Source organism: Schistocerca cancellata, chromosome 6, assembly GCF_023864275.1.
Source record: "Schistocerca cancellata isolate TAMUIC-IGC-003103 chromosome 6, iqSchCanc2.1, whole genome shotgun sequence".
NCBI classification, from domain to species: domain Eukaryota; kingdom Metazoa; phylum Arthropoda; class Insecta; order Orthoptera; family Acrididae; genus Schistocerca; species Schistocerca cancellata.
In genome coordinates, this window is record NC_064631.1 from 692,592,069 (window position 1) to 692,604,664 (window position 12,596).

General features: G+C 42.1%; 1 protein-coding gene across 1 annotated transcript in view; it reads left to right on the plus strand.

Annotated features, from left to right (window-relative positions):
- LOC126191382 (cleavage stimulation factor subunit 1) overlaps positions 1 to 12,596 on the plus strand; it is a 169,946-nt gene that overhangs the window by 103,764 nt on the left and 53,586 nt on the right. The window contains exon 7 of the mRNA XM_049932234.1: positions 2,121 to 2,271. Within this exon, the coding sequence (XP_049788191.1) occupies positions 2,121 to 2,271 (151 nt within the window). The remainder of the gene's footprint in view (positions 1 to 2,120; positions 2,272 to 12,596) is intronic.

Genomic DNA, 12,596 nt, shown 5'->3' on the forward strand with positions numbered 1-12,596 from the left:
CAGGATAGCTGTCAGGTACAGTTCTGGAGTTAAGTGCATGATAATCATCACATGCATGCCAGGCTCCTCCTTTCTCCGGGACGAGGTGTAGTGCGGATGAACACAGGCTACGTGATGATCGGAGTATTTTTCTTTAATCATCGTATCAAATGCTGCTTCACTGATGGCCAAACAATCAAGTACCAAATGCCTGGGTCTGTAAGAAAGCAGAGGAACATCTGTAGTTTAGATATGAGGCACCATATTGTGTGACACTTGGGTAGGTGTACTTGGAGTTCTGTTCAAAGTTGGAAAATCTTAGTAGAGAGGCGTACTCTGCACCACATGTCTGCATCAGCTTAGTGCTGTACAATGATATATTGCAGTGAGAGCCTGCTGCCGTCAGTTCAGTAATGCTATTGACCAGACAAGCATTGGATACTCTCAGTAATAGACAATAATGTTTCAAGAGATAAGCTCCGTAACATTGGTGATGGTGAAGTCCCACTTGAGTGGATGCTGCAGTCCCAAATTCAATGTGATCTGCTGCATTCCATACATTGAGGTGGATGAGTTACTAGCAGCAGTTAACGGGATGCCATCAGCTGTCTACAGCTGTGCTTTGTTCTTGTTAGAATGCTTAAATCTGAGTAAGTGTCTATCAGATTCTTCTGATCTTACATTCTATTACTAATGAATAGCTGCCATGGCTTTTGGGGGAGTCAGTTGCACCCAACTGCCACTGGAATTTGGGTACGAACATGGTCCTGTATATTTCCAAGTACCACCTTGCGACAGCGGCATGCCAATCTGCATGCAAAATGTCTCCGCTTTTTCCACCAATGAGTCAAACTCTGTGCACGTAACTATTGCTGCCATCCTTGTACCACTGTCATTGCACGAACCTGGGCATGTGCGCTGGCCTCTTGAATATGATCAATGAGCTCCACCACCGCTTGTAGTGACATTTCCATTTGTGGTGCCACAAATGCATTGACCTTTGGCGGTAGTCTGCTGCTCCACAGTGTGCATAGTAGATTGTGCAAATGATGTAGATATTGCAATGGCTTGCGATCACGTATGCGTTCTTGCGTCAACACATCTTATACTTCTGCCGTGTAGTGGTGATCCAGTTGACTCATGACGAGAGCAAATCTGTTGGCGTAGGCTGTAATTCCTGCGTAGCAAAAGTTGCCTTCTAACTGTGCGAACCATAGAATCGAGTTGTTCATCCAGAACAGAGGCACATGGACTGTTATTCTGGACACTGCAGGCGTGTCGGTCATCTTTCATAATAGTAAAATCCAGTGGTGGTTGTTCAACATTCTTTAACTCACATCACTTTGGGTTCAACACTTGTCAAGTACACCTCAATTCGGGCTGTCTGACCCTCGTAAAATGTGAACACACATAGACTGGAGGTTTACTGGAACAAAGTACTTTATTGCGGCAACTGCATTTTAGTGAACAGGGTGAACAAGGAGCAAAGTAATAATTACTGTTCATCAAGTATTGATTAGATTGTAAACTCTGAGGTAAATCATCCTGGAATGTACAGATACTTGAGAGTAAGTTAGTAAGCGATTACTACTCTAACATGGATTGAGAGAATTGAGAACAGAACATAAAACACAGAATATACGAAACATATAAAAATTCACAATATACAGAAATGTAAAAACTTATTAGAAAACCACCCCCGGTGGCTGGTGCAGAAGCTGCTTGACAGCTGCGATTGAAAACCACCCCCGGTGGCTGGTGCAGAAGCTGCTTGACAGCTGCGATTCACTTGTTACCGCACACTCAACGCTACACCGCTAAACACATTAGCATCATTGGTTGATGCAAACTTGACAGTCAACCACAGTGATGACATGTAACTGTGTAGCAGAATCTGCAGTGTTAATGGAAATAGTTACAGCCTCTCTCACTTTTTAATGTTGTCTTCATGAAGGAATGGATCCAGAAAGTAAGCTTTTAACTGTGTCGTGTTGTCTTATGTCTTTACATTGTGCTATGTAATTAAGCATTCAGTCTTCCAGATAATTTTGTTGTGGGAAATCACCTTTTATGTGTTTTAGTTAGTTATTTGCTTGTACTAGTAGATAATTCTTTGTTGTTGATAAATGGCTCTATTGTAGGTACTCACCTGATGGCAAGATCTACACATCTGCAGGTCGTGATGGTAGCATCAAAGTATGGGACGGAGTTTCAAATCGTTGTGTAAATACCTTCATGAAAGCTCATGACGGGGCTGAGGTCTGTTCTGTTTGCTTCACTCGCAATGGAAAGGTATAATTATCTCTATTGTGACATGTTTATTATACTTTTTTAAAGAAACAGTTTATTATAAGCTTAAGTCTCCACATGTACATCTGTTTGCACTTTTATGATGATTTTTCTTTGCTTTATTTTATTTATGGCAGATATTGTCCTTTATTTATTCCCAAACTTGTACCTACGTTCCCAACAGCAAGATAAACTTTGTTCATCCAGTACAGTTTAACATTTTTCAACACTTACAGATTTCTTTGAAGAAATTGATTCTCAAGAATTTCAATTTTTGATAATTATCATAGTAACAGTGAATCATTTTCCACATATTGAGTGTTTTCCAATCATATTTGTAGTGTCTTTTGTGTCCAACCAGCATATGTACATTTTACCTGCCTCTTTATGACTTCATATCTTCTCTTCTTTTAATGAAACTGTTTTCTAAAATAATTCTGAAAGCTAGAAATTCAGTGTTATTTTTAGTATGTGTATCTGTTACTTCTGCTTTGGTCGTTAATATGTTCTATAAGTTGGCTATAAGTAGACCTCCCTCATCTGTTACAGATATTGTTAGTATGTAAAATAAAGGAAAGGTAACCACTCATCTATAGCTCGCTGATGTGTGGTGCATACAAAAACACAGCAAAAAATAATACTTATACTAGCTTTTGAGCTCTTGCTCTTTCTCTGTTAGAAATACACACATTCACACACACAACCACTCAATTGCATGTGCCTGTAGCCATGAGTAGAGTTGACAAGCACTGTGATGCACCTTTTCACTCATTTCAAAATCTAATTAAGAGTATACTGCAAAAACATGACACAAACACTCGAAACACACAACTGCTGTTGCACCCATTGTGTTTGCTAGCTAACATTGACAGGAAGACAGATCCTTAATTGATTTAACTCTTGCGGGTGAGAATTGGTATTCAGCATTGTAATTGATGACAAAACGTGACTGTAATAATTTGAACAATGGAACCCCAGGCAGGAATATCAACAATGTAGGAAAAGATTGATACTTACTGTAAAGATGACATGTTAAGTTGCAGACAGACATAATTAAAAGACACTCACACAAAGCTTTTGGCCACAACCTTTGTCAGAAAACAGAAGAAATACACCATTCATTCACATAAGCAAGCACACCTCGTGTGTACATGACCGCCAATTCTGTCAGCTTAGGCCACTGAGTTGTTGTAGTTGGCAGTCATATGTGCTTGAGGTGTGCTGGCTCATGTGAATGAATGGTGTGTTTCTCTTATTATGGTGAAGGCTGTGGCTAAATGTCTTTTAATTATGCCTGTCTGGAACTTAGTAGCAATCTTATCTTTTCCTACATTATCTGTATTAATTTTACACAGAGATGAAGTAGCATTCACAAATATAGATCTTCCCAATAACATTCATCCAACATAAGCACATCTCTGTGACTTACAAAGATGTTGGGGTAAAGACATCAAGCTGTGTTTATCTGAACTGTAACAGCTGGTCAACACAGTGAGGATGGGACCAATCCTGCAACAGGCCAGCACAGTCCTGGTAAAAGTGCACATATAGGACACTAGCAAAGAGTTTGACACAAATATGTGTACTCTAACGATATACCACCAGCAGCTTGCTTTTGCCTATTTAGCCTAAGTCTGAGAGTAGACCAACAGCAATACTTTTGGATCTGGGACTTCTGCAAGCAAAAGACCACAGAAAAACAATGCAGCAAGTTGCAGCGACTGTTACAGGCATACCTAGAAGAAGACAGCAACCGAAACTTAAAGAGTATCATTAACCAGATAGATAAGGAATTGGTTGAGGTGACTGCATCAGCATTCACTGAAGGGTCAGACTCCATTCCAGTTCCAAGAAAGCTGCTTAAACAGGAAATAATTGGGGCTGTCGATCAGAAATTCTATTGTGTCACCTCAGAAAACATCAGAAGCAAAATGTGCCATGAGCTCGAGAAGGCCAGGTGTGACAAAACATACCCACAACAAAATGCAGAGCAATAGAAGCCTTCCAAAGTATGGTAACTATAAAACAGCCAACCGGTTGCAACAAAATTTGACTTTGAACAGCTTTAGACACTGAGTATGGGTGTCTTCATCAGAAAATCCACAATTATGTAAAAAGATTATAAATAAATCTTATCTTAGAGAAAAACTAAGCACTAAACAGTTTTTACTCCGAACAGATTTATAACAAGACTGTACTCACATGGAGTAACTGATGAATAAATTTAAGAGCAAAATGCTCTTGTCTTATAAAATAGTTCCTTGAGAAGTTAATGTTAGAGAACCACATAAAATTCAAGTCATTGAAACTGATATAAAGCTGGTAACTGCCAGTAAAACTAGAGCTACATGGTGTAGCGCAGTACATGCCGCTAAGGGCTGCAAGAGGAAAAAGAGGAGGCATCAGACCAAGAGGCTTAAATGCTGAAGTTGCCACATTGTAAACCCAAAACAAGTGGCGCCATCCAGTAAGAGTCAAAGTTACCAGTGCTTAATGTACAAAAAAATACTTCAAATAGCATGTGTTCACGTCACATATCAGTAGATGGTATTACGCAAAAGGAAAAATTATATAAGACAATGCAACAGCAAATGTTAGGTACATTTTTGTATGAAACAACTACAGTGTAATAAATAAAAAATGTGAGATTAACAGTTATATGCTATTTAAATTATTTTTTTGTAAATTAAGCAGCTGATATCTAAGACTGTTCCAGATGTAACAAAATTATGAAAAGGAAAGTTGCTACTCACTATGTAACGGAGATGCTGAGTCACAGATAGGCACAACAAAAAGACACACAATTAAAGCTTTCGTCCATTAAGGCCTTTGTCAACAACAGAAAACACACACGTGTGTGTGTGTGTGTGTGTGTGTGTGTGTGTGTGTGTGTGTACATGCGCGCACGCAAATGTGAGTTAAAGCTTTCGGCCATTAAGGCCGTCGTCAACAATAGATGACACACACACACACACACACACACACACACACACACACACACACACACGTGTGTGTTTTCTGTTGTTGACGAAGACCTTAATGGCCAAAAGCTTCAGTTGTGAGAGACTTTTTGTTGTGCCTATATGTGACTCAGCATCTCTGCTATTTGGTGAGTAGCAACTTTCCTTTTCATAATATTGTTACATTCTATCCTGGATTTTCCATTGTTTGACTGTTACTAGCTGGTGTCACTTGTTTCATGTTCACCTTGTGGCAACTTTGGCATGTAAGCCTCTTAGTCGATACCACATCCAGTGACTGTTTCCTCTTGCAGACCTTAGCAGTGTGTACTGTGCTCCCCCATGTAGCTATAGTTTTACTTACAATTACCAGCTTTATGTTAGTTTCAGTGGCTTTAAAATTATGTTATTGTAACATTAACTTCTTAAGCAAGTATTTTATGTGACGCGAGCATTATTGCTTCGTAAATTTGTTTGTCAGTTACTACAAGTGAGTATAGTCTTCTTATAAATCCGTTTGGAGTAAAAACTGTGTAGTCCTTAGTTTTACTCCATGTTCATGTTTGTTGAAAATATTTTTAGGTAATTGTGGATTTTCTGATGAAGACACCCACAGTTGGTTTTGAAACCTGGTAAAAGTAAAATTTTCTTGCAACCATTTGGCTTTTTTATATTTACCCATATTCTTCTATGGTCGCTGTCTCACAGCCATGTTTAAAATTGTAAGCTGTCCAGAATGATGAAGACATAGTTGTCTTGCTGGTGGACAATGGTAATGCAACTATATTGCTAAAAGTGAAATAATGCTGGCAAAAGATTCTACACTGCCATTGACATGGATGACCTTCTTGCTGTGTAGTTATTTCAGCCTGGAAGAGGAAATGTAAGATTTCCTGTGTGTAAGATTACTGGAACTGCTGCATTTTATGGTTTCCTGAAAAAACATAAGGCATAAAAGGAAGTGCCACTACAACCAATAACAGAAACTATAAAATCCCCTTTGTATGGTCTGACAAAACATCTGGCCAAGCAGGTGAAACAGTTGGTAGAACAGTTTTCCCACTGCCTAAATAACTCAGTAGAGTTTGCAGCAGTACTCTGGGATATGATTATCATTGGAAAAGATTTGCTGTCATCTGCAGTGTCAAATCTCTATTCACACAGGAGCCAGAGGAAGACTTCCTGAAACTGGTGGAAAGGAATTTTGACAGTGAAACTGTTCCAACACTTATTTACTGCCATGGGCTTTCATTGTGGTGGCAAGTTCGGTGAGTAAATAAGACGGGGTACCTATAGGTACCCTGACTTCAGTAACCACCAATTTCTGCACGAAGCATGTTGAAGAAACAGTGCCAGGTGTCGCCCAGCTGAAAGCTCAAGTGCATCCATCATTACATTGATGGCAGTTTTATTGTATTGATACACAGGAAGGAATATCTTATGAATTTCTATGAATACTTGATTGTCAGAGACAGCAAAGGACTTGGAAGAGCAGTTGAACGGAATGGACAGTGTCTTGCAGTTGAACGGAATGGACAGTGTCTTGAAAGGAGGATATAAGATGAACATCAACAAAAGCAAAACGAGGATAATGGAAAGTAGTCGAATTGAGTCGGGTGATGCTGAGGGAATTAGATTAGGAAATGAGACACTTAAAGTAGTAAAGGAGTTTTGCTATTTGGGGAGCAAAATAACTGATGATGGTCGAAGTAGAGAGGATATAAAATGTAGACTGGCAATGGCAAGGAAAGGGTTTCTGAAGAAGAGAAATTTGTTAACATCGAGTATAGATTTAAGTGACAGGAAGTCGTTTCTGAAAGTATTTGTATGGAGTGTAGCCATGTATGGAAGTGAACCACGGATGATAAATAGTTTAGACAAGAAGAGAATAGAAGCTTTCGAAATGTGGTGCTACAGAAGAATGCTGAAGATTAGATGGGTAGATCACATAACTAATGAGGAAGTATTGAATAGGATTGGGGAGAAGAGGAGTTTGTGGCACAACTTGACAAGAAGAAGGGACCGATTGGTAGGACATGTTCTGAGGCATCAAGGGATCACAAATTTAGCATTAGAGGGCAGCGTGGAGGGTAAAAATCGTACAGGGAGACAAAGAGATGAATACAATAGGCAGATTCAGAAGGATGTAGGTTGCAGTAAGTACTGGGAGATGAAGAAGCTTGCACAGGATAGAGTAGCATGGAGAGCTGCATCAAACCAGTCTCAGGACTGAAGGCCACAACAACAACAACAACAACAACAACAACTTGATTGACTGTCTGTGGAAATGTGAGAGAACTGTTGGCTGCACTATCTAGTGCAGTGCCTCATGCGCATCACTACTCTTTTATGCACAGAGCCCAAACTGCATGTGACACTAAGAGCCCTGCCTTCTGAGCTACATCAGCTATGAAAATTATTCTGTGGGTATGGATACTCAGAAGTGGAAATAAACCATACCCTCAAATCTAAGGAAAGAAGGAAAAAGACAGAAGACAAGAACAAAAACTATGTCATTACTATCTGATATTATACCAACTATACTCCATTCAGAATAAGAATAAACCTCATGCAAACATTACACTATGTATTATTCCGCTTTTGCTGGAACCTCATTGGATTTCATTTCATGTGGAGTGCAAGCCAAGCTGTCTCGAGTACAATCAAGTATGATAATGAGGATACATTTTATGCTGTGCATTACATGTACATCGACTCAGCGATAATACGGGGCAACAGTTTTACCAGCACATTTAACTTGTGCTGCACTGGCTAGGCAAGTGATCCAGCTAACCTGCAGTGATGTGAACAGGTGCAGTAAAGATGTAAAAAGAGTTGAACAGAGAACAATATAGCTCTGAATGTCATTTAATTTTTAAACATAAGGAAATGATATGTGGTAAAACTCAGGCGATATGCTTCTGAGGTGACTGGACAGAAAACATGTCATTATCTCGATCTTAGCTAACATAGTACTGCAATTAAAAACAAGAATGATGAAAGTTCTTGACTTTAACAAGGGTAATTTTTCTGTATGAGCTTTGTGTGGTGTAAAAGCACACTGCTGGGGTTTTACCATGTAGTTAAATATTGAAGCCACTCATGGTATTACAGTCAGTCTCTGAACTCTTTCCACCTCAGACTCTGAGGAAAGTGTTTCAGTACTGCCATGTTGATAACGAGGTGGTCAGCAACAGAATCCCAAGCTGCCAAAAAATCCACATTTCGTCCTGCTCTTTTATGACATACTGTTCTGCATTTCACCATCATTTGACAGTGACGTGTCGCAAAGCTTCGTACATTAGTTCCAGTATGATTAAGAAAAATGTTGATGGCTGTTAGTACATCAGAATGTCTTTAAAGTTTCATTTACAGTGACGTAGTAATAAGATGTCTAATACATAAGTTTGACCTACTTTCAAGATCGGAACAATACCATTGTATGAGAGCTATGGCTACTGACCAGTTATTGTGTTTATGTTTGTTTAGATCAGATGTATTCTTATAATGAATGAAGTAAAGTGTCTAGAGCGAATAAACCTGTATCATATTCAATGTCTGAGGGGTGCATTGCCATTCTTGCCGTTAGCCCTGCTATAATTGTTTAGAAACAGATAATTTCTCAGAGACAGATTGTGAAATCTAAATTCCCTTTGATAAAGAATGTGAAGGATTTGTTTAATGGAAGGTAATCTGAAATTGAATAACATGCACTGTTTACTCAGTAAACAACAGAAATTAATGATGCGTATTACAAAATCACAAGTATGGATGGGAATTGTTATAACTTCAAGTTGAATAAATATATTTCAAGGAAGACGCAATACATGAAAGTCACAGATCAAGTAAACAGAGTAAGACGTGTGAACACTTTAACAGTCAAATCATAACTGAGCCCGAGTCTAGCGGCCGCTGGCTGGCTGGCCGCTTAGGTGGCGCTGCTGCTGCATGGCTGGCAGACAGCGCCGCATGTAGAGGACGCGCGTAACTGCGCGACGGCACTTTGAAAGATCGGTGAGTCACAACACTTTTCCCCCCTTTGAAGTTTTTGCACAGGTCTTGATGGAGGTGGCCTGTAGATTGCTAACATCCATAGGTGTTGTTTGACTGGCCGTAAAGTCTCGAGGAGGAGGCTTCCCGAATGGACAGAAGTGTCCCCGATGATAATGGGTCGAGATGACAGGAGACGTGCGGGTCGAATCTGCTGGGGCCCCGTGCACCAGTCTGCCCGTTGTGGCAAGTCCAGTTGTTATAACAGGAGACATTGGTGATGTGTCCGCATCCATAGGAGAAGGAGGCGAGTAGAGTTGCTCTGGCAGATGATGGTCATCTGGTTCCTGCATGAGCACGTCTCTTGGTGGCGTCAGTTCTTGTGCTGGCTCCGATATGATGGTGAGAGGACTGTGTTGTGAGTAATGAGAGATTCCAGTATCCCGAGCATCAGGTAGAGCCAAAGGTGGTGTAGCGGCATCTGGAACAGGCATTGCCGGCACACGAGGCCGAAGCTGGTCCGAATGACGCACTGCAACACCCGTGTCCGTCTGGATTTCATACAGGCGTTGGCCACGGTGTCGTAAGATGCGGCCAGGACTCCATTTTGGCCACCTGTCATATCCCCATACCCATACAAGGTTGTCGGCGGTGAACCGGCCAAGCGAAGGCACCTGCGGCCGTGAGGTGGAAGGCCGCAGAAGATGAAGTAGCGTACGGGGCCGTTGGCCATGTAAGAGCTCAGCCGGGCTGTGGTCGCCCATGGGGGTGAAACAGTAAGAAGCCAGAAATTGGAGAAGCGCATCATCAGCAGCAGAAGAAGTCAGGCCGGCCGAAGTGGCCGTGCGGTTAAAGGCGCTGCAGCCTGGAACCGCAAGACCGCTACGGTCGCAGGTTCGAATCCTGCCTCGGGCATGGATGTTTGTGATGTCCTTAGGTTAGTTAGATTTAACTAGTTCTAAGTTCTAGGGGACTAATGACCTCAGCAGTTGAGTCCCATAGTGCTCAGAACCATTTGAACCATTTTTTTGAAGAAGTCAGGAGTTTCCTCATCTGAGCCTTAAATGTGCGGACCAGTCATTCAGCCTCACCTTTTGACTGTGGATGGAACAGAGGGGCCGTGACATGCATGACGCCGTGACGGGCACAAAAATCCACAAAATTGGAAGAGGCAAATTGCGGACCATTATCAGTAACAAGAGTAGAGGGAAGGCCTTCCAAAGAGAAAATGAGAGCTAGAGCATTGGTGGTTGGCGACGTGCAACGGGCAATGAAAGGAAAGTTAGAGTAGGCGTCAATAACAAGAAGCCAATAAGGACCTAAAAAAGGTCCCAGAAAGTCAGCATGAATACGCTCCCAGGGCTTCTCAGGCGAATTCCACGGTGACAAAGATGACTTCGGGGCGGCTGCCTGTGACGCACAAGGGTCGCAGGCAGCGACCATGTGTGCAGTTTCAGAGTCGATGCCGAGCCAGTACACATGATGGTGCGCCAGAGATTTTGTGCGAACGACACCCCAGTGCCCTTGGTGAAGGAAGTGCAAGACTGAAGCACGCAAAGATGCAGGTACCACAACACGTGGCGAAGCATTTTCGGTGGAAAGGAGGATAACACTATCCCTAGCCGTGAGGCGATAACGCAAAGTGTAGTAGTTCTGCAACGGATCAGAAGTCTTAGCGGATGGACGATCTGGCCAACCCTTCTGAATAAAGCATAAAACCCGGGAGAGGGTAGGGTCAGAACCCGTAGCAGCTGCCAGCCGGTCACCGGTGATGGGGAACCCGTCCACAACCCACTGCTCGGCAACATCCAGGTGGAAACACAAAAGTTCGTCCCTATCGAATGCCAGATCAGGACCCATGGGAAGGCAAGACAGTGCATCAGCATTCGCATGTTGAACTGTCGGCCGGAAATGAATCTCATAATTGAAACGAGACAAGTAAAGAGCCCAACGCTGGAGGCGGTGTGCAGCCTTGTCAGGAAGTGACGTTGATAGATGAAACAAGGAAACAAGTGGTTTGTGATCGGTAACAAGATGAAATTTGGATCCATAGAGAAAAACACCAAACTTATGAAGAGCATAAATAATGGCCAAAGCTTTTTTTTTTTTTCAATTTGAGAATACTTTTGTTGGCCATCCATGAGCATTTTGGAGGCATAAGCAATGGGTTGTTCAGAACCGTTAGAAAAACGATGCGTAAGGACTGCATGAACCTCGTATTGAGAGGCGTCCATGGTAAGAACAAGATGTTGGCCAGGTCGATAAGTAGCCAGGCACGGGGCCTGTTTCAGCATAGTCTACAATTTCTGGAAAGCCGCATTGCATGATGCGGACCAGTGAAAGGGCACGTTTTTATGCAACAGGCGATGCAATGGCTGAGCCACCGAAGCAGCAGACAGTAAAAACTTGTAATAGTATGCTATTTTCCCCAAGAAGGCCTGCAGTTCCTTAACAGATGTAGGGCGAGGAAGGGCATCGATCACAGCGACAGTTTGCTGAAGTGGACAAATACCATCCCGAGAGAGTTGAAACCCCAAGTACGTGATAGATGCCTGAAAAAATTTTGATTTCTGAAGTTTACACTTATGACCGGCAGTCTGTAAGACATGAAAAAGTGTGCGGAGATTTTGAAGATGTTCGTCAGTGGTGGCGCCAGTGACAACAATGTCGTCCTGGTAATTTATACACCTAGGGACAGTGAGCAATAATTGTTCCAAGAATCACTGAAAGAGAGCAGGGGCGCTGGCAACCCCGAATGGCAATCGTTGGTATTGATAGAGGCCGAAAGGCGTGTTAAAGACCAGAAACTGTCAGGAAGCAGCGTCGAGAGGAAGTTGATGATAAGCTTCTGACAGATAAAGTTTAGAAAAATACTGGCCTCCAGCAAGTTTAGTGAACAATTCTTCAGGTCGAGGCATAGGGTAAGTGTCGATAAGGCATTGAGCATTTACAGTGGCTTTGCGCCACAGAGACGAATATCACCATTTGGCTTAGCAACTACAACGATAGGAGAGGACCACTCACTGGAAGTGACAGGAAGCAAGACCCCTGAAGCAGTGAGACTATCCAGCTCCCATTTGACCTGATCACGAAGGGCCACAGGAACGGGCTGAGAGCCCGAAAAAACTTAGGCTGAGCAGTGGGTTTGATTGTGATATGAGCTTCAAAGTCGTTTGCATGGCCTAACCCAGGAGAAAAAAGGGACAAAAATGTCGTCGACAAGGAATCCAATTGAGCATAAGGAATAGCATCAGATACAATATTGACTGAGTCATCTATGGAGAACCCAAAAACGCGAAAGGCATCGAAACCAAAAAGATTCTCCGCTTTACTATGGTCGACCACAAATATGGGAACAGTGTGAATGACAGATTTGTA